This window comes from Mastigoproctus giganteus, chromosome 2, assembly GCF_048544385.1.
Source record: "Mastigoproctus giganteus isolate SK-2022 chromosome 2, ASM4854438v1, whole genome shotgun sequence".
NCBI classification, from domain to species: Eukaryota; Metazoa; Arthropoda; class Arachnida; order Uropygi; family Thelyphonidae; genus Mastigoproctus; species Mastigoproctus giganteus.
Genome location: NC_143576.1, coordinates 154,255,515 through 154,278,569, shown reverse-complemented (window position 1 = coordinate 154,278,569; position 23,055 = coordinate 154,255,515). Strand labels below are relative to the sequence as shown.

At 37.8% G+C, this 23,055-nt stretch overlaps 1 protein-coding gene across 2 annotated transcripts in view; it reads right to left on the bottom strand.

Moving 5' to 3' along the window:
* Positions 1–23,055, bottom strand: part of LOC150089673 (uncharacterized) — a 389,737-nt gene that overhangs the window by 42,482 nt on the left and 324,200 nt on the right. For both annotated transcript variants that reach the window (XM_090389589.1, XM_090389590.1), the window contains one exon: positions 10,635–10,657. In XM_090389589.1, the coding sequence (XP_090245715.1) occupies positions 10,635–10,657 (23 nt within the window). The remainder of the gene's footprint in view (positions 1–10,634; positions 10,658–23,055) is intronic.

The following is a 23,055-nucleotide window of genomic DNA, read 5'->3' as shown; positions in this document are numbered from 1 at the left end:
GCCCCCCTTGTAAGGTGCCAGTTCCAAATTATGTGAAAATATCACAAATAGAGAGACTAAACCAACTACAATAAAATAAAACCAAAATAACAAAAATAGACTGACCATTATGCCCCATATCAACGGAGGACCACAAGGCCAATAATGATAAGAGAATCACTGCATTTCAATCGTTAGACAAATCGGCACAAAGGCGAACCGATCGAAGGATCAGTCTGCCATCCGATCCCCCAATCGAACTGCCAATGCAGAGGATTTGAATAATGGTGGTCCTTATGCAGGGAAAAATAAAGATATAGAACAGACAGACTAGCACTCCACAGCAGAGCCACACCACTGATACAATGTAGCTTAACCAGCTTATACAGACAAATAAATAAAATAATATAGCACTGGTGGTTCGCTCGGGGGGATCAGATGGAGAACTGATCCTTCGATCGGTTGGCCTTTAGCGCGATTTGTCCAACGATTGAAATGCAATGATTCGCTGACAATTATTGGCCTTGTGGTCCTCTGTTGATATGGGGCATAATGGTCAGTCTATTTTTGTTATTTTGGTTTTATTTTATTGTACTGGTTTAGTCTCTCTATATGTGATATTTCACATAATTTGGAACTGGCACCTTACGAGGGGGCCCCATTAAATTCTTATATAATTGCCTCAATTTTAAAATTGATTTATTATTTTTAATTAGATTTTCTAAATTATTTGGAGATTTTCTGCTACAATTTTATTCTTGTTACCTATTCCTCTCCGTCCCTGTTTATTAATCGTTATTTTTAATTTATTATTTTCACTCAAACGTTTTGCCATGCTACTGGCATTAGTTCTGATTTAATATCAGTTATACATTGGCATCATGTGGAGAAATGTGCATTTTGCTGTCTCTAATGATAGCTTTATATTTATTTTCTTTATTATCGTATTATATTTTTTTACTATTTTTCTCAACTGCTTCATTATTCTAATATATATATATATATATACATATATTATACTGGATTATATTATACTACCACTATATTATATTATACTATATATACTGGCAGAGGTGAAAGTGATTCTTGCACTGCTTCTATTGGAATGAGCAGAAGCCTGGAAAACAAGATGTAGGATATTTCAGAGATTTCTGGGAGTCATTGCAGTACAAGTAAACACATGGGTTGTGTTAGAGTAGCTAAGAATAGGAACAGGTGCATGTATACTTCCGTGTACACCAATGCTAGGAGTTTGGTAAATAAATTTGATGAATTTGAGGTATTGATCAAAGCATCAAAGGCGGATATTGTTGGGATATCAGAGACTTGGTATCACACAGATATAAGGAATGCAAAACTGGAATTTTGGGAGTACAATGTGTACAGACAGGATAGGAAGGGAGGAGAGATTATGCTATTAGTTAAGAAACACATAAAATCCAAGGAAGCGAAGCCAGTCAACATCGCTGAACAGTGCAGTGTCAAGTCAGTTTGGTGTGACATAAGCATTGGGAGATCAAAATTGAGAGTAGGAGTGTGCTATAGGTCTAATGACTCTGATGAGTATAATAAGAAACTGTACAGGGAAATAGAGTGGGCCGGTAAATCAGAGTCTTATAATGGGGGATTTTAATTTCCCAGATATTGACTGGAATTTGTGGGTTGGTCACTCACACACTAGCAAGGCTTTTGTGGATTTATTGGATGATTCTTTTTTACATCAGCATGTTCAGGACGCAACTAGAGGGAGTAATACTCTTGATTTGATTATCAGTAGTGATTCTTCATGCATTAAAAATCTGCAGAAAGGAACCACTAGGTGGCAGTGATCACAGTTTGCTGAAGTGGGATTTAATCAAACAGGTAACTATCATCAGGGGTAAAGGGAAGGGTTTTTGCTTTCATAAAGGTGACTACGATGGTGTGAGACAGTATTTAAATTCTATACAGTGGGATAAACTGATGATGTTACCAACAGCAAATTCAAAATGGGAAGCATTCAAAGAACTTATCTTGGAAGCTACTAGGCTTTACATATCAACTAAGAAATATTGTTCAAGGTTTAGGCCTAAATGGATGTCAGATGAACTAATGAGACATATGGCAGAGAAGAAAAATGAATGGGATACATATAAATTAACATGTGACACAGAAGCCTATGATAGATATAAGTTGATCTGTAACCAAGTTACAAAGGAGGTTAGGCAGGCGAAGGCAGATTACGAGAAATCTTTAGCAAAGGATGCAAAGAAAAACAGCAAAGAGTTCTTTACTTATGTAAACTCTAGAAGGAAGGGGATGAATCAGATTGGTCCACTTGATATATCGATGGTTCAACTGTTGATGATCCTGCTCGAGTAGATAACAAACTAAATGAATATTTTGAATCGACATTCACACATGAGGAGTTATTCAGCGAGGGGAATGCCAGAGGTGTATTCAACTCTGGCAGTAAGCTAGATAATCTTGTAATAACTGAGAGTAAAGTGAAGGAGAAATTGTTGAAGATAAACACAAGAAAGGCACCTGGGGTGGATGGGATCTATCCAGTTATATTAAAGGAGGCAGCAAAGGAAGTAAGCAAACCCTTAGCCATAATTATCAGAGCTTCCTTGGATTCAGGGAAGGTACCCATAGACTGGAGATGTGCATATGTGACTCCAATTCACAAAGGAGGATCAAAGGCTGACATAAGTAATTATAGACCTGTGAGTTTAACTTCTGTTCCAGGAAAATTAATTGAGGCACTGGTTAAAGAAGCACTGCAGGATCATCTAGACAAGACTTCAGTTATAGCTTGGACACAGCATGGTTTTGTTAAGGGAAAGTCTTGCCTGACCAATTTGATTGGATACTATGATGCAGTCACAAAAGAACTGGATGCAGGGAATAACTTTGATATTATATACTTGGATCTTAGAAAGGCTTTTGATACTGTTGCACATGGAAGACTGCTGCACAAATTGGAGCAGTGTGGCATTGGAGGAAAATTGCTGCTATGGATAAAGGGATGGTTGAGGGTGGTGACTCCACGATGAGCAGAGTCAGTGGACACTGCTCATCGTGGACTAATGTTATTAGTGGAGTCCTTCAGGGTTCAGTGTTTGGTCCATTATTGTTTTCTGTATTTATAAATAATATTAATGATGGTATATCAAGCTTAATGTCCAAGTTTGCAGACGATACAAAGGTTGGCAGGGTTGTTAAGGACACTACTGATGCTGTGCTGTGCTGCTGCAACAGGATCTGGAAAGGTTGAGCAGATGGGCTGAGAGGTGGCAAATGAAGTTTAATGTTGATAAATGTAAAGTACTACATATGGGAAACAGCAACCCCAGAGCAACGTATCAACTCTGTGGTACTACACTGACAGTGGTAGAGAATGAACGGGACCTGGGGGTGGTTGTGCAGGCAGATATGAAGTTCTCTGAGCAGTGCAGAAGGGCTGCAAGAGTAGCTCATGGTGAATTGTCAATGATATATAGGAATTTTTCTAGCAGGGATAAGGAGGTGATTATTCCCTTGTATAAGGCAATGGTCAGGTCACACCTAGAGTACTGTATACAGGTCTGGAAGTCTCATTTCAAGAAGGATGTAGAGCTGCTGAAACGAGTACAGAGAAGGGCAACAAGATTAGTGAATGGAACAAAGGGTTGCTCTTACGAAGAAAGTCTTAAGTGTTGCAAATTACAGTGTCTGGAGACTAGGCACCGGTGAGGTGATCTGATAGAGGTGTATAAAGCCTTGAATAGTTTGAGCATGCTCAATGCTGATGGGATTCTTCCTCTTGCTCAGAATAATCATCTGAGAGGGCATAAATTAAAATTGAGGAAAGACAGATGTAGGATAGATGTGTGGAAATTTGCCTTTAGCCAGCGGGTAGTTGGTTGGTGGAACAGACTTCCATCCCTTGTTGTGGAAGTTGATAGTCTAAATAAATTTAAGGCTCAGCTGGACAGGTATTTCGAATGAACGGAGGGGTGAAGTGGAAGTGGTTTTTTTTTTTTTTTTTTTTGGCTGATGCTGCATACGCTTGCTTTCTTGCATCATATGCCTCTACTAATGCTAATATATATATATATATATATATATATATATATCAGACTAACAATCACTATTTCCTGTTAGCCCAAACCCGAATAAAGTCCACTTCCTTCTAATGTGTACTTAATATCATTAACCTACTTTTTTCTTAAGTCTCCTTCTGGTACACTGCCATTTTTGTTTAAAATATACATTTAGCTAATCTTCCTTTTCCCATTCTTTCTACATGCCCATGTATCTTAAGTCTAATCCATTTACCTTTGGATATTTGTTACCAAGATTTGTATTACAGTTTTTTCCATTGCTTCTGTCTGTTCCTTCCATTTATCTTTCTTAAACCTTTCATTAATGATGCTTCTAATTTTTGATGAATTCCTTTATGTCTTACCCAACTTTCCACTCCATAGGTTAAAATACACTTAAAAACTGTTATAAACAGCAAATTTTGCTGTTCAGCAAACCTCTCTTTTGCTCTAAATTTGTTTAATTGGCTTTCTCTACTTCCTGCCTTACTTATTCTATTGTTTATTTCCATGCCTGAGCTTTTAATGACACTAATGAGCTGGATATAGGAAATAACTTTGATATTGTATAATTGGATTTTAGTAAAGCACTTGATTCAGCTCATACATGAAAGAATGCTGTATAAGTTAGAAAATATTGGGATCACAGGTAAGATCCTTAGATGGATTACGGTTGGCTACACTAGAAGAGACAATGTTGCGATTAATGGTTATTCTTCAGAATGGGATAGAGTTAGAAGTGGCATGTCTCAGAGATCAGTGCTTTGACCATTCCGGTATCCGATTTTCTTAAATAACACTGATGAAAGGATATCAGAAGTGCGATGTCAAAATTTACAGATGTGAAAATTAGAAGAATAATTAATGACCATGCATCTTAGAAGCTGTTATTTATGCTACTTCATAAACACACTTAGCTAGGCTTCACAGAAAGTAAAGTAATTGGAAATTGTTTTAATTTTCAAAAATGCAAATTTTTATACTTATGAAATAGCAGTCTTAACCAATTTATATACTTAAAGGATTTGAATTAAAAATCCTAGAATTAGAAAGAGATTTGGGAGTTATAATACAGGGCAACATGAAGCTCTCATTACAGTGTCAACAAGCAGCAATAGCAATGTGAAGTCATGGTGTTCTATCTATACTTTACGAATAATTGCTTGTAGAGAGACAGGGAGGTTATAATTCTAATGTACCGGACACATTCACAAAAAAAAAAAAAAAAACCACACACACCGAACTGCTTAAAAGGTCTAAAGACAGTCATGATGAGATTGCCTATATGAGGTAAAAATCTTCAAACCTTTGGAATCCAGAGCTTAGTAACTAGGTACCTTAGTAGGTATCTGTTTGAGGTATAAGGCTACGAGGAGAGGACAGTAAAAGGAATGAAGGTAAAATTTTCACTGTAACCATGGAACAAATTCAAACTAAGGCTAGAATAGATAAGATTATATTATAGATTGTAGTTTCTACAATAACCCCAGAGGCTCATATCTGGTGAGTATGGGCTTGACACATACCTAGGATCCTGAGCTGGATATCATCATTCTTTCCTTTCTTGGTGATTCTCTCTCTCTCTAACTCAGGATTTTTTTTTTTTTTTTTTTTTTTTTTTTGGCTGGTACAACAAAAGCCTCAGGCTTCCTTGCACCATATAGTTAATGATGATGATAATAATTTGATTGTAGCAAGGTTACCTTTAGCCAATAAGTTGTAAGTTATTAATTATTGGAATAAACTGCCTCCACAAATGACTGCAGCCAACAACTCAGGGAAATTGAAAAGCTTGCTGTATAGGTACTTGTGGGAAGAGGCAAGTACAATTTTTTTTTTGACTGATGCATAAAAAGCCTCCGGCTTTCTTGCACTGTTTCACTAATACTAATTTTCATTAATAACTTATACGCTTCAGTTTTTCCAATTTTTGGTTATTTAGACTACATCATAAATTTTCTTTGTCACTCCAACTTTAATAATTTCTGTTTAATTAAGTTTCAAGCAAAATTCTCTTATAACCTTAGTCTAATTTATTCAGAGTTGTCTGAAAATCGTGAAATCTGCTTTTTAACAATAAAACATCATCCACATATAATAATGATCCAATTTTCACATTTATCCACTAAAAGTCAGTAAATTACCTAGTTTTATTAAATGGCCCATGAGAATTAATAAAAGAAGTGGAAATAAATTACTTCCCTGCCTCACTCCAAGTTTAACCTGGAACCATTTTTCATGCTCCCTTCAATCCTCACTGCCTTTCTTATTTCCCTTAAGATTATCCTTTATGTCATATTTTTCTCAAGCTTGAAAGAGCAATATGAAGTTATGAAAGTTACACATTTTCAGAATTCTCATCACAACACATCAAGATTTCAATTAAATTTTTTGTAGACATCAATAAATGAATAACTAATAAAACTCATTAAACACAATGAATGTACAGTATATGTCACGAATGAATATTTATCAATTCATGAAAATCATAAAAATTTTCTACCATCAATAAAATGTTACATATGGATCAATAGGAGGTGTGATCATCCCCTAATTGCTGTACAAATCTCACAAGTTCTCATGATATTAACAAAGTTATTCAAGAATTCAGTGAGAAATAAATCCCATTCCTATTAGAAGACAGATTTTAGCTCGTATAGAATTCCTAAGAGGCAAACATTTCTGAGGTGGTTTTGGGAGGTAATTTACCTCCCCAAGACACCGCAGAAATATTTTACACGTATCAGTCAGGTTTGGGCATATGACAGGCCACTCTATTTTCTGGATATTAATTAACTCTTGAAAATCATATAAATTTCATGCCATGAATAAAGAGGTTACACATGGATTGCTAACTAACTGAGCCATATAGAAAAGTGCTTATTGTCCATAAAAGAAACTGGGGACTAGTACTCTATACTGCTAAGTGGACAAGATTCCACCCTCAAAGACGTGGAGGAACATGCATCCATGAATGGTGATGCCTCCCCACACCCTAACCCCTGGCTTAGTTCCGTGAAGGGTTTGTAAAGGTAGGGTACCTGCATGTACCTAGAAACTTTACAATAAATATCATATTTATTTATTATTCCTGCACTGCCAAAAAAAAAAATTTTTTTTTTCCCTCATATACTGGAGGGCTGAAATGAGAAGAAGAAATGAATCACTTATAAGTTCATCAAGTGGAAATCTGCTGTACACCAATGGAAACAGTGAACAGAGTGAAGGTGGAGTTGGCTTTCTGGTACATAAAGATATAAAAAACAACATTTTGGAATTCAAAAGTATATCACCAAGGATGTCAAGACTACTCCTCAGGATTTCTAAGAGGTACAAACTAAAGGTTATAATGATTTATGCACCAACATCGAGCCAGGATGAAGAAGGGTTGAAGAAATTTACACCGAAATTGAGTCTTTTAGATGAGCAGAAAACCCACTACACTATCATTAGGAGGGACTTCAATGCTAAGGTTGGAAAGAGTGCAGAAAGGGGAACTATAGGAAATTTTGGAATTGGTGAAAGAAATGAGACTTGTGGAATTTGCAGAATGTCAATAATGAACACTTTTTTCGAGAAAAGGGTGAACAGAAAGTGGACATGGAAGAGCCCAAATGGGCTCTTCCATGTCCACTAACAACTAATGAAATCGACTGCATCCTCACTAACAGAAGATATATCGTGAATGATGTTACTAACCTGAACAAGGTAAATGTTGGAAGTGATCATACAATGGTAAGATGCACACTTGATATAGATGTAAGAAAAGAAAGGAAAAAACTGACTCAAGTAAATAATACAAAAGTCTTTGAGATAACAGAAGAGGAGAAAAAGCAGTATGTACTGGAACTTAAGAACAATGAGTTTCTGCAGACTGTTCAAGACCAAGATATTGATGAGGAATACTACAACTTTCTGAAAGTGATAAAGTCCAAGAAACCTATAGGTAAAAAGAAATCCAAAGAAGAAAAAATTAGTCAAGAAACACTTGTCATGATGAATTGAGGACGACAAATGAAGAGCAATATGAACACTGACAAGAACATAATTGAGGATACTGAGTTATGAATAGCCATTAGAAAGAGACTCAGAGAGGACATAAGATTTAACACAAGAAAAGTAGAACAAGCATTAAGGGAAAACAAAAGACTTAAATCAGCAGCTATGAACAGTAATACAGAAAGATAAATGTTATTGAAACTGAAGAATAGAGATATGGTGTACTTATAAATAGCAGAGAAGGCATAATTCAAATAGCAGAAGACTACTATAGAGAATTATACAAGGAGCGAGGAAATGCTGCCAGAAGTGAGGAAGATGGATCACAAATTATTAACACATACAACATACCGATATCCTTCCTGATGAGGTACAACATGTGTTGAAGAAAATGAAGAATCAGAAAGCCCCAGGGGAAGATGAAGTTACTGCAGAGTTGTTAAAATTGGGAGGAAGAATACATTAGAAAAGGTGTCATGCCTAAGGAATGGAATAATGTAAACATAGTTTTGCTGCATAAGAAAGGAGATAAATCAGAAATTGGTAATTATAGACCAATTAGCTTGTTATCCCACATCTACAAGTTGTTCACATGGGTCACTACTAACAGGTTAGAAAGAATAATTGATGAAAATCAACCCGAAAGAGCAAGCTGGCTTAAGACAGGATTCTCAACTATGGATCACCTTCACGTAATATCACAGCTAATGGAGAAAGCAAATGAATATAAAACACCATTATGCATGGCATTTGTGGATTATGAAAAGGCATTTGACTCCATACAGCATAAGGCAATATTTCGGGCACTGGAAAGACAAGGCATAGATACCCCATATATTATGATTTTAAAGAAAATATATGAGAATGCTACCTCCTTTATTGAACTAGACAAAGACAGTAGCAAATTTAAAATTGAGAAAGGAGTTCGACAAGGAGTCCAATTTCTGAAGTTGTTTACTGCTGCCCTTGAGGAAGCTTTCAGAGGATTAGACTGGTTGTAGAAAGGAGTCAATGTGGATGGAGAGTATCTAAACCATTTAAGATTTGCAGAAGACAGTGTGATCATAAGCCACGCTCCCAAAGAATTAGAGGAAAATCTTAATCAGTTATGCAGAGTTAGTAAAGATTTGGGACTAAATATGAATATGGCTAAAACAAAAGTAAAGCCACAGAAAGGGATATAATCATTGAAGAAGCAGTAATTGAAAAGGTGGATTCATATACTTATCTGGGACAGGTCATTAACTGTAATAATGATATTACAGTTAATGACTTTTATGATAAATGGCTGGATATCATAAGAAGAATAAATTTTGGATGGATAGCATTCAGAAATATAGTCACATACTGAGGAGCAATATCCTAATTTGTCTGAAAATTAAAATAATGAACCAACATATACTCCCCACCATGACTTATGGAAGTGGTACTTGGGCACTCACCAAAAGAATGGAAGAGAAGCTGAAACTACACAGCAAAGAATGGAACAAATTATATTAGGAATCAGACTGTTAGATAAGAAGAGACACATGTGGATTAGGCAGCAAACTCAAGTAAGAACATTCTTATCAAAACTAAAGAACTAAAATGGTCTTGGGCAGGACACATAGCTTGAAGACATAATGACAGATGGACTAAGAAAATAACACCCAAGAGGAGCTAGAAGAAAATCTGGAAGACAACAATGGAGATGGATAGATGAAATTCACAAGTTTGTGGGTAGTTAATGGATGTCCATTGCACAAAACAGAAGGAACTGAAAGTTGGTGGAAAGGCCTTCATCTGGAGTAGATTGAAAATGGCTGCTGCTGATGATGATACTGGAGGGCTACTACTGCACACATTCTTTCCAAACATATATACTGTCAAGAATCACATTCAGTGATAAATCTCTATGCAAAAGGATAGAACTTGATCCCACTTTTTAGTGTACATATTACAGTTCTTGGTACTCCATGGTACATGAACTTTCTTGTACAACTAGGTTACAGGAATAGCAACCTTCCTAGCATACCACCCCTTTTATTTAAACCCATGAGACTGTACACCCCGATACAGTATAACCTGGGGCTAATGAGCACTCCAATGAAAATTGACATGCTGGTGTATTTCAGGCATATCAGCAAATTAGATTATACTGCACCACTGTGTATTATGTCTATACAAATGTGCATTCATGGGCTGATTTGCCTGTTATGCAGGCTGAAAAAAAAAAACCCAGACTAGCTCACAGTAAAAAGTCCTACTCCATCTGCCTGATATTGGCTAACTATAGCCTCAACTAAAGAGGCCTTTAGAAATTCCTCCAGTCACTAACACCGACCTCTCCAACTGAGCAAGAAGTTGACATGCAGACAATTTTCTGTTGTGTTTAGTTGTTAAAGAGAAAAAAATCTCTCATAATGCATTAATAATATCGTACACTACATATTAACCAGTCACTAATAAATAGTACTAAATAAATAAATAAATAGTAAAGTAATAAATATCCAAAAAAATGGAAAATTCTGTAAGCAATAACTATTATTCTAACTATTCACTAATTTGTAATTAAATCAGCAAATACTTTGAAAGAAGAATAATACTTACTGACTCAATAACTTCATACGTTTCTAGAAAAAAAATTAAAACAGAAATAAAGTAATTCTATAAACACATAAACAGCCTTTAAATTGGAAATTAGTATAAATACATTGATAAAGTTTGACAATTTGATATTACATTATTGCTTTCTCTCCCTCTCTCGAAACACAGATCACAAATAAGTACTTAGTAGTGCACACAAGTTGATTTTCATGCTGTAGATCAGGGGTTCTTAACCTTTTGCTTTAAACGAGAAAAATTTTGCAGCTTACAATATGTGCAAGCACCACATTAAAATATACATTTTTTTTGCTTAAAGATTAAAAATGCATTTTTTAAAGTAATTTTTAGCTGTATTAGGCATACAAGAATTATATTTCTCAATTAAAAAAATTGGGCACTAATATTTATTACCTTATCAGTGTGAACCTTGACTTTGAAGAGATGATGCCAAACCTTTGAAATTAATTTCTCCATTACGAAGAGATAATCAAAAATTTTCTTCCAAATGTGATATCAACAATCTTATCCTTTTTTGTTTTTGTTATTGTTCATTAATGAAAAAGCACTTTCACATGTGTATGTTGATCCAAACACTGAAAGTACTTTGAACACTTCTCTTTGTAATAAAGGAAATTTTTTTGCAGTCGGAAGGACAGCAGAATTTTAAAATAGTTTTGTGTTGGAAAAGTGATTTCAGAGCTAAAGATGACTGCTTATCAACAAGTTCTAACTTGGCAGCTGCTACTTCATTTTGATTGAAAAAGTTACTGATTTCAAAATTTCTGTAATTTATTGTTAATTTTGGGAGGTGCTCTTTAAATATTCAAATCTTTCTTGAAAATGGTCACTAAGGTCTTTGATTACATTCATTACAAACGTTGAGCACTCCCCAGCAGTTTCCTCCAGACATTTTTTTAAGAGTAGGAAAATGAAGCAAATTTTCTTTTAAAACTTGATGCTGAAACACTTCAAGTTTTTTCTCAAATGCAATAATCTCCTCATATAAAACTACCATAAATTTATATCTTTTCCCTGTAGCCTCAAATTTAACTCTTTTAAATGCTGAAGATGTCAACCATTAATGAAAGCGTAATCTTGAAATCTTCAGTAAAAATTTCATTAAAAAGGTTTTCTTTATTGCTTTCTATTAGAAAAGCTTTTACTTCTTCAAACACCTCCTAAATTCTGGAGAGCACCTTTCCACGACTGAGCCAACGAACTTCTGTATAGGTAATAAGATCAAAATATGATGATTGAAGATCTTCCAAAAATATTTATAGAAGTCGCTTATTTAGGGATTTAGCAATAAAATAGTTGATGACTTTAACAATGACTTCGAGACATCCTATAATTTCTTTTTGATCTTTCATTCGTGAACACAAGACTTTGATATGAATGAAACAGTGATAATGCACAAAATTAGGTATCCTTTCATCTCTATTAAGATAAGCAATAAGGCCTTTGTTTTTACCTATCATGGAAGGTACACCATCAGTAACAATTGATACAAGTTTACTCAGATCAATTTTGTGCACTGTGAGGAATTTCATAAGTGTGTCATATACATCTTTCCCAGTTGTATGACCAGTAAGATGCAAAATAGCCAAAAAATCTTCTTCACAGCTGCCATCATGTTAAATCAAATGAAAAAGGCACATGAGTTGTGATATGACCGAAACATCAGTCGACTCATCAAGTGCCAGTGAAAAAAAATACACAACTTTCGATTATACCTAATAATTCATTGAATATTATATCTACCATTTTATAAACTCAATTTGAAACTGTATCATTACTCAAAGGAATATTTTTGGTGGAGCTAATCTAGGTAGCTTTCTGTTTTTCTGGTAAGACGCTAGCAAGCACTTCTAATGATGACACTACACATTTTTTTATTATTTCTCCACTAGTGTAAGGCAATGAATTATTTGCAATTATATTTGATAAAATAAATGAAACTTCATTTGCTAACACTTTCCTACTATTAGCTTGACCTAAATTTAAAATATTTTTCGGTCTTTCAAGTTTATTTTTTCTTCTCGAAGTTTAGCTTTTCTCTTAACACTAAATTTAGCAAAAGCATCATGAAAATTCCTATGGCATATTTGGTAATGTCTTTCACAATTTGACTTCCAATAGCCAGCCAAACACACCTGACATAATAAGCAAATTACACCAGATCCACTACTATTATCTACTGCACACAAAAGTCAGACGGTACACTGCATTGGTTGCCAGAGTCACTCCAGAGACTGGGGCCTAGACAGACGGGTGCTACGGCTTTTCTATAAAAGCATCTTCACCCCAATAGTCACGTATGCATCTGGCGCGTGATATCACAAAGCCACAACTGTTGTCAATAAACGAATCATTGACTCAATTCATCGATCAATCCCTCTGACCATTACTCGAGCTTGCAGCACAGTGAGCACACATGCCCTGCAAGTCCTTGCTGGTGTCCTTCCACTGGACTTAGAGATCATTCGACGAAGCCTCACGCACCACATGGACAAGGGTATCCCACAGACATGTTTGGGATTCACCACTGACATCACCAATAGGAAGACTATGGAAAAGAAAAAGCTGCATGCTCACCTACTGCAGGTGTGGCAGGATAGATGGGCCACCTCGCAAAAAGGCAAAATTACCAGAAAGTTTCTGCCCAACATTGGCCAGGTTTTTCCGAACACCCCACCCTGGTTCTCCCCTGTCCTACAAGTAACATACCTTCTGAAAGGACATGGAGCTCTGAATGCAAAGCTATCCCTACTCGGAATACAGGAAGACCCCACCTGCACCTGTGGGGGGCTGAAGAGCTGGCAGCACCTAATGCATGATTGCCACCTCTATGAGACGACTTCTGCAGTGCATTCATCACCAAAATACAGTATCTACCATATGGCCAGGAGCACCACATCTTGGACACCAGGTAGGAACATCAGGCTTTCTCCAACTATGCACTGGCCCTGTTCACAAGACAGAGAGCTCTTATCGCAGCAAACCACAACCAATCACTGACACAATAAGGAAATGAACAAACTTTAGCATTAGCATTAGTAGAGGCATTTGATGCAAGAAAGCAAGCTTATGCAGCATCAGCCAAAAAAAAAAAAAAAAAACACACACTTCCACCTCATCCCTCTGTTCGTTCAAAATACCTGTCCAGCTGAGCCTTAAACTTATTTAGGCTATCAACCTCCACCACAAGAGATGGGAGTCTGTTCCACCAACCAACCAACCACCCGCTGGCTAAAGGCAAATTTCCGCACGTCTATCCTACATCTGTCTTTCCTCAATTTGAATTTATGCCCTCTCAGGTGATTTTTCTGAGCTAGAGGAAGAATCCCATCAGCATTGAGCATGCTTAAACCATTCAAGGCTTTATACACCTCTATCAGATCACCTCGCTGGTGCCTAGTCTCCAGACACTGTAATTTGCAAAAATTAAGCCTTTCTTCGTAAGAGCACCCCTTTGTTCCATTCACTAATCTTGTTGCCCTTCTCTGTACTCGTTCCAGCAGCTCTACATCCTTCTTGAAATGAGGCCTCCAGACCTGTATACAGTACTCTAGGTGTGGCCTGACCATTGCCTTATACAATGGAATAATCACCTCCTTATCCCTGCTGGAAAAATTCCTGTATATCATTGACAATACTCCATGAGCTACTCTTGCAGCCCGTCTGCACTGCCCAGAGAACTTCATATCTGCCTGCACAACCACCCCCAAGTCCCTTTCATTCTCTACCACTGTCAGTGTAGTACCACATAGTTGATACGTTGCTCTCGGGTTGCTGTTTCCCATGTGTAGTACTTTACATTTGTCAATGTTAAACTTCATTTGCCACCTCTCAGCCCATCTGCTCAACCTTTCCAGATCCTGTTGCAGCAGCATAGTGTCAGTAGTGTCCTTGACAACCCTGCCAACCTTTGTATCATCTGCAAACTTGGACATTAAGCTTGATATACCATCATCAATATCATTTATAAATACAGAAAACAATAATGGACCCAACACTGAGCCCTGAGGGACTCCACTAATAACATTAGTCCACGATGAGCAGTGTCCATTGATTACCACTCTCTGTCTTCTCCCCCTCAACCACCCCTTTATCCATAGCAGCAATTTGCCTCCAATGTCACACTGCTCCAATTTGTGTAGCAGTCTTCCATGTGCAACAGTATCAAAAGCCTTTCTAAGATCCAAGTATATAATATCAAAGTTATTCCCTGCATCCAGTTCTTTTGTGACTGCATCATAGTATCCAATCAAGTTGGTCAGGCAAGACTTCCCCTTAACAAAACCATGCTGTGTCTGAGCTATAACTGAAGTCTTGTCTAAATGATCCTGCAGTGCTTCTTTAACCAGTGCCTCCATTAATTTTCCTGGAACAGAAGTTAAGCTCACAGGTCTATAATTACTTGTGTCAGCCTTTGATCCTCCTTTGTGAATTGGGGTCACATTTGCACATTTCCAGTCTATGGGTACCTCCCCTGAGTCCAAGGAAGCTCTCATAATTATGGCTAAGGGTTTGCTTACTTCCTTTGCTGCCTCCTTTAATATAACTGGATAGATCCCATCCACCCCGGGTGCCTTTCTTGTGTTTATCTTCAACAGTTTCTCCTCCACTTTACTCCCAGTTATTTCAAGATTCTGTAGCTTACTGCTAGAGTTGAATACACCTCTGGCATTCCCCTTGCTGAATAACTCCTCATGTGTGAATGTCGATGCAAAATATTCATTTAGTTTGTTAGCTACCTGAGCAGGATCATCAACACTTGACCCATCAATATCAAGTGGACCAATCTGATTCATCCCCTTCCTTCTAGAGTTTACATAAGTAAAGAACTCTTTGCTGTTTTTCTTTGCATCCCTTGCCAAAGATTTCTCGTAATCTGCCTTCGACTGCCTAACCTCCTTTGTAACTTGGTTGCATATCAACTTGTATCTATCATAGGCTTCTGTGTCATGTGTTAATTTGTAAGTATCCCATGCATTTTTCTTCTCTGCCATATGCCTCATTAGTTCATCTGACATCCATTTTGGCCTAAACCTTGAACAATATTTCTTAGTTGGTATGTAAAGCCTAGTAGCTTCCAAGATAAGTTCTTTGAATGCTTCCCATTTTGAATTTGCTGTTGGTAACATCATCAGTTGGTCCCACTGTATAGAATTTAAATACTGTCTCAGTCCATCGTAGTTGCCTTTACGGAAGCAATAACCCTTCCCTTTACCCCTAATGGTAGTTACCTCTTTGAGTAAATCCCACTTCAGCACACTGTGATCACTGCCACCTAGTGGTTCATTTATCTGCAGATTCTTAATGCATGAAGAATCACTGCTGATAATCAAATCAAGAGTATTACTCCCTCTAGTTGCCTCCCGAACATGCTGATGTAGAAAACAATCATCCAATAAATCTACAAAAGCCCTGCTAGTGTGTGAGTAACCAGCCCCCAAATTCCAGTCAATATCTGGGAAATTAAAATCTCCCATTATAAGACTCTCTGATTTACTGGCCCACTCTATTTCCCTGTACAGTTCCTTATTATACTCATCAGAGTCATTAGGCCTATAGCACACTCCTACTCTCAATTTTGATCTCCCAATGCTTATGTCACACCAAACTGACTCAACACTGCACTGTCCAGCGATGTCGACTGGCTTCACTTCCTTGGTTTTTATGTGTTTCTTAACTAATAGCATAACCCCTCCCCCCTTCCCATCCTGTCTATCCTTTCTGTAGACGTTGTACTCCCCAAATTGCAGTTCTGCATCCCTTATATCTGTGTGACACCACGTCTCTGATATCCCAACAATATCTGCCTTTGATGTTTTGAGCAATACCTCAAATTCATCAAATTTATTTACTAAACTCCTTGCATTGGTGTACACACAAGTATACCTGCACCTGTTTGTATTCTTAGCTACCCTAACACAACCCATGTGTTTACTTGTACCGCAATGGCTCCCAGCAGTCTCTGAAATACCATGCATCTTGTTTTTCAGGCTTCTGCTCATTCTAATAGAAGCAGTGCAAGAACTTCAAACTTCAAGAACTTCAAAGGCAATCATCCTGCAGAAGACACCTGGAACCCAATGGCCTCAGATAATCAAGGCATTAAACACTAAAGTGGACCTAAAGTCGAATCAATGAGAAATGACTCTATAAACAACATTGGCGTAAACACCACATGAATGGGAAATGACACAAGAAAGACCCCACAAATGCCGACAAGCAAACACAGACCTTTTTACTGTAAAGACTGCAGAACGGACAGGGAACCATCCCATGAACGGTCATGCTTTGGTCCAATCTCTGCTAGGAACGGACTAGGACAACCAGCAGCTCCACTGCCAAATGCTATATGGCGAGCTGAAAGAGGTACCCTAACCCTATTCATCTTTAATTCCCTATCCCCGGCAGGAGGGAGAGGAGACATGCGCTGTTTCCTACCTCCCCTGCCGACCCATCTCTTTGCCTGGTGAGGGATGGGCCTGCCTCACTGACCGCCTGGGGTCGCCTTCTCTATCGTCCCCATACTTCTGCCTTTCACCCCCCCCAGTCTTCAGCCTCCCCCCACTACCTTGTATACCCTATCCATGGCAGGGGGAGGATAACTCTTCTTCATCTCCCCCACCTGCCATCCAAATTTCCCTCTGGTGTGGCATGGGCATGCCACACTGCCTAGCAGAGATCATCTCCTCTATTGACCCCTTACTTCTACTTCTATCCCCCAGTCTTCAGCCTTCCCTCCCTCCCACTATTATCTTTCATCTAACATGTAGCCCACACGTCTAAATTTAATAACAACAAAATTCTGCCCGACCTATTAGGCCTTTTAACACATCTCTCTAGCGTTCAACCCCAACCAGCGATTTGCTAACAGCAATCTTATTAAGAATTAACGTCAAACACATGATTCTGGACACACCCAGCTAGTCTCCATGTGGCGAGGTATGGGCAACGTCAGGCCCCACTAGGGGCCTGACGTTGCCCGGCGGCCAATAAGCCAGACAAACAATGGGCACAACACATCACACTGTACAGACATGGCTCATGCACTTTCAAGTCTCTGGCTTGACAGTGTACTGTCCTCGATACAGCGAACACACGCGGAGATGGGAGAAATCCCAGGTGCATCCAACACGAATATACCTTATACCTTATTATACTATTATCTATACCAAATAATCATATTCCCAAGAGGAATGAAATGCATACTTTTCAATATTTTGCATTTGAAACATGTAGGTCTAAATCAGATGACTGCAAAGGTCTGATTTAGTGTTAATGAATCGTTTTTTTCCTCATCATGGTCATTTCGGTTTTTTTTTTTAAAATTTATCCATTTTTAAAGGGTTTAGTAGCTTTAGCTAAATCTCTGAGTAAAGAGGCCTACACGCTCTGGATTTATTATTCTATATTCTCTATTATGTAGCACAGAGCGGAACGGAAATTAAAATAAAATGACGAGTTGTAGTTAAACTAGGCTTAAATACACACGATAAACAGTAAAAACAGAATATGTTAAATACATACAGTAACCAGTGATACAAAAAGCTTTCAAGCTTTATGTTGCCCTTCATCAGTTAACCCAGAAGTTCCCAAACTTTCTCTGTTCACAGTGCCTTTAGTGTCCCAGTAATTTTTTCACGGCGCCCCTAGGCCAAAAGAAATAGCTAACACAGTGGTTTTTGACCTTTTAATAATCCAATGGTGTGTGTGTGTGTGTGTAATATTTAAAAAAATATATATGTTATATGATTATATTATTATTATATTATAATAATATAATAATTATATTATTATAATAATATAATTATAAACAAAATTACAATTCATAATACAAATTATATATACTTATATAATAATTTTATTCTTTATATAGAGGTACTAAATAACCTTCAATTATAGATCACCACAAAATTAAAAAGATACAGTACAATGGATATCATACACCTTTTTATAATGAAATAAATTGATAAATTAAAAAAAAAAGTTTAAGTAACTTAAACCCAAATTATATGGCACCCCTGGAATGTTGTTGCGGCACTCTAAGGTACCGCTGCACCCCGGTTGAAAACCACTGAGTTAACCATTGGATTGAAAGTTTTGGGAATGTAGAACTTAAGAGCATGCAATGGTAGTCATGCACAGTGAACTGCGTGATGCAACAACTAACTGTTGGAATTTGAAGTTTGTGGTTGTGACGTATGGGAACGTTGCCACCGTTTGTCAGTCATGAGAATGGTTGCTTCAATAATAGGATGAACATGACATCCTCTGTTTCTGTTGATGGAAGTATTAGAGCACATGATGTGCAGTGACTTCAACCAGGCACACCGTCAGTAATGGCGGGACTAATCAACAACTATGGCATCGTGGCAGACAAAGGGCATCGAACAGTTGTGTTGAATCGTACTGATTATGAGGTGAAAACCTTGTTGCTAAAATTTTATTGTGATGTGCTTATGCCAAAAGAGATTAGAAGTCAGGGTAATCCCTAATAGAGATATGCAATCCTGTCTAGAAATCTGAATATCATCAAAGACAAGCATAGGAGCAGAAGAATCCTTTTGGCAGAATATAAGACAAGATTGAATTTTAGGATTGAAATTAACTAAGTAACCTGACATCACCCAAAGGGAGTGGTCAGAGCAGAAGCGTACTGGCCATAAACACTAGTATGAGGCCCCTACAAGTTTTCCCAAGTAATAATTTTTTTTAACCCAGTCATAAGATGGAAGCTTATTTGTTAGACATTTATGCCACACATGATCAAAAGCCTTTGAACTGTCAAGTGCAACTGCTTGGGTTTCAAACTTTTCCACTGAATTTGTTCATAGATTGGTAACAAAAACCAGTATATCATAGTGGTTCAACACTGATGGAATCCACAGTAGCAATCATTGATCAAATAGAAGTGTTTCTAGATGATTTAAGAGTTGGCAGTTAATGGATTTCTCCATTACTTTAGAAATAATAGAAGAATAATGGAACAATAATTGGATGGTGTGATTTATTGTCCTTTTTAGGAACTGGTTGGATGTGATCAAGTTTCCAAGCAGAAGGAAAAACACCAGTGGAATAGGAAAGTGCAAAAAGGCAACACAGAACAGTACTAAGCTCAAGAGCACAGGTTTTGAGAACAAGTGGAGAAATTCCATCAGGACCTGGGGCTTTCTTAGCTTCAAGACTGTTCAAAATCCTTCTAACATCCTTTTAACGGAAGACCACAGGAGGCATTGAATGAAGTGTACTGGGAATGGCAGCAGGTGGTTTACCAAGATCATCAATACATGAGTTAGAAGAAAAGTATGATACTAGCAGGTCAGCTTTATCTTTGGCTGAAGTGGCAATAGAATCATCTGGTTTTAACAGAGATGGGAATACACATGGGAAAATGTTGTGACCAGTAGCTTTGGTAAAAGCCCAGAGTGCTCAACTACCATTTGGACAAGAACAAGTTTTCTATTCTTAGCCCATTCAAATAGTTTGGACCAATTAATAACTGCTTTACAATTGTTGCAAGCTTTGGTGTAGACAGAAAATTTAACCTGGACATTTAGATACAAGCCAACTGCAATACGTAACATTATCTTGAACAGCCTTAGCACATTTATTTATTTCATCCCTACAAGAATAATTTCACTGACACTATATAAGCAAATAATGACACCAGAAGATTTATATCAGTAATCCAACCAAGGAAAAAATAGAAATCTCACAGATAATCGCATTTTGCATTCTTGTAATGCCAAACAATGAGGTTGAGAATAGCCACGAGAGAAAGGCTCCATTTGAGAAGAGATCACCAAGCTGTGATCTGAGGTGCCTAGAGAACCACTCAACTTGACAGTGTAGTTGTTAGGGGTGTTTGTCAGGGGGGGGAAAAATCGAGAGAGTGGTTAGAATTGTCTGGTATTCTGGTAGGTAAATGAACGAACTGTGTAAAGTCAATAGTGATTGCAAAAGCCTGAACATCTTGAGCAGCTTGGTTCATATGACTAAAAAACAAAAGCCAGCTGGAGTTATGAACATAAAAATCCCCAAGGAAAATTACCTCACTGTTAGGAAAGTTAGACTGGAGAAAGTCAAGTTTCAAAGAGTTCCAAGTGATTAGTAGAGTAGGGAAAACAACAGGCAACAAATAAATCTGACAAAATAGAGCAGAGAGATTTTAAGCCAGAGAAGATCAAAAAGAGATTCCCAATTACTAAATCTCTGACAGAGAATATCAGAACAGACATACAGAGGCATTACCTTTGAAGCAAAAGGAATCATACAGTGAATAATTAGGATAACTGAGATAAGCAGTGGTTGAGTTAACAACCAATATCTGGGATTCTGTCAGAAAAAGTAAGTGCAACTTGGCAGATGACTGTAAGTGGAAATGGATATTATTGAGACTGAAACTGAGGCCATGTATATTTGTGTAATGAACGAGGAAGTGTTTCAGAGGTTTAGATCTTTTTGCAGATAAGTTTTTTCTATTAGTTTTGACTATTCGTGATGTATTTAGTAGTTAGAAAAGGTGGGGAGACAACGTTGTGTAAGTAATGAAATTCATGGTCCTGACAATGCCGCCCTTGCATTCATACTACTCAGACTCCCTCCAGTTACTACAAGGGGGTATCAAAAAGTTTGTACCCTGACCTAGATAAAACATCAATAGGAAGATGCCATTTTTAATATAAGTTGTCTACATATTCAATAACTAATGTGAAATTTCATTCCTGTAGATGATCGTATACCAGAGGTGGAGCGTGAAATCTGAGCAGGACACTATGGTTGACAAAGTGGAATATCAAGCAGTGATCAAGTTCCTGCATTTGCAGGTAAAGAAATGCTCAGGAAATTTACGAAGAAATGAAAGCTGTGTATGGGCAGAATTGCCCATCCTATGACACTGTAAAAAATGTGGAAACGGGTTCCAGTGTGGTCGTACAAGTGTCTTTGATGAGCCAAGAGAAGGAAGGCCATCAACATCCACAGACAGTGAGACGGTTGCAAAGTTTGAGCAACTGGTGCTGACTGACAAAAATGTGACAATTCATTTCATCACAAATGCGGTGGGAATTAGTTATGGGTCTGCCCACAGCATTTTATATGACCATCTGCACATGACTAAGGTCTCTGCACAATGGGTTCCAAGATTGCTGACGCCTTTGCAGAAGCAGTGTTGAATGCAATGTTCTCACCAACTGTTGTATTTGTGTAATACGGATGTTGGAAACTTTTTTGATCGGTTAGTGACAAATGACGAATGCTGGGTGTACCAGTATGATCCAGAAACTAAAGACATGTCAAAGCAGTGGAAGCACACCTCCCAAAAAAGGCAAAGCCCACTCCATTTGCAATGGAGTGAGCTTTGTCAGGATAACACCTTTTCTGTCCCAAATTTTGGGACAGAAAAGGGGTTATCCCGATAGATTATCTACCTCGTGGTTCCACACTTACTGGAGAGTACTACAAAAATCTTTTAAAAAAGTTATGCGATGCTTTGAAGGCGAAAAGGTGTGGAATGTTAACCAAAGGTGTCCACCTTCTGCCAAACAATGCACCGGCTCACACGGCCGTTACCACCAACTTTGTTGCCCAGTGCAGCTTCGAACTACTGCAGCACCCACCCTATTCTCCTGACCTAGCACTGTCAGCCTTATTGTTCCGAGAAATGAAGAAACCATTGCGCAGATGCCACTTTAATTAATCTCAGGAAGCCATCAATGAAACGGAATCATGGTTTCAGGCAATAAGCGCAGACTTTATGATCAAGGCATTAAACAACTGATCCATAGATGGGAGAAATGTGTTACTATACATGGAGTACATAGAAAAGGATTAAAGTTCCTTTGAAGTTACCTTTCTAGGGCTATTATTTCTAAGTAAGGGTATGAACTTTTTGATACCCCCTCTTATCTGGCAGAGTAGAGGCAGGGAGATTATGCAGTAGCTGGTCCGCACACCTCCTAGAGAGTTATCAATAGGTTAAGTCTGGTGAACTAACTAGCAGCTAGTCTACAACAGCATTTTAGAGCTGTTCCCTCATAATTCAAGGAAGATTAGATCTCACAATGATTCCCATCATAATCTCAAAAGACATCAATCATACTACACAATGGAAGAGATGGGGTGGGAATGCATTGCCAAAGCTTTGATCAGGAAACTAAGCTTGGATTTCACCACTTCATGCCTCGAATAAACAAACTGGTGACTTTCATCACCAGCTGATGTGTTCATCAACAATGTGTTCAACGTGTCCACCCTGACTCTGCATGCATGTTTTCAGCCAATGTACCATGTTTGTTTGGATTCTTCTCAGCATACTGGGATCTACAGCACCACAAGCCTTGGTAATTCTCTCCCTAAGATGATGAAGACCTTGGATTTTTGCATACACCTGTGCCTTAAGGAATCCCCA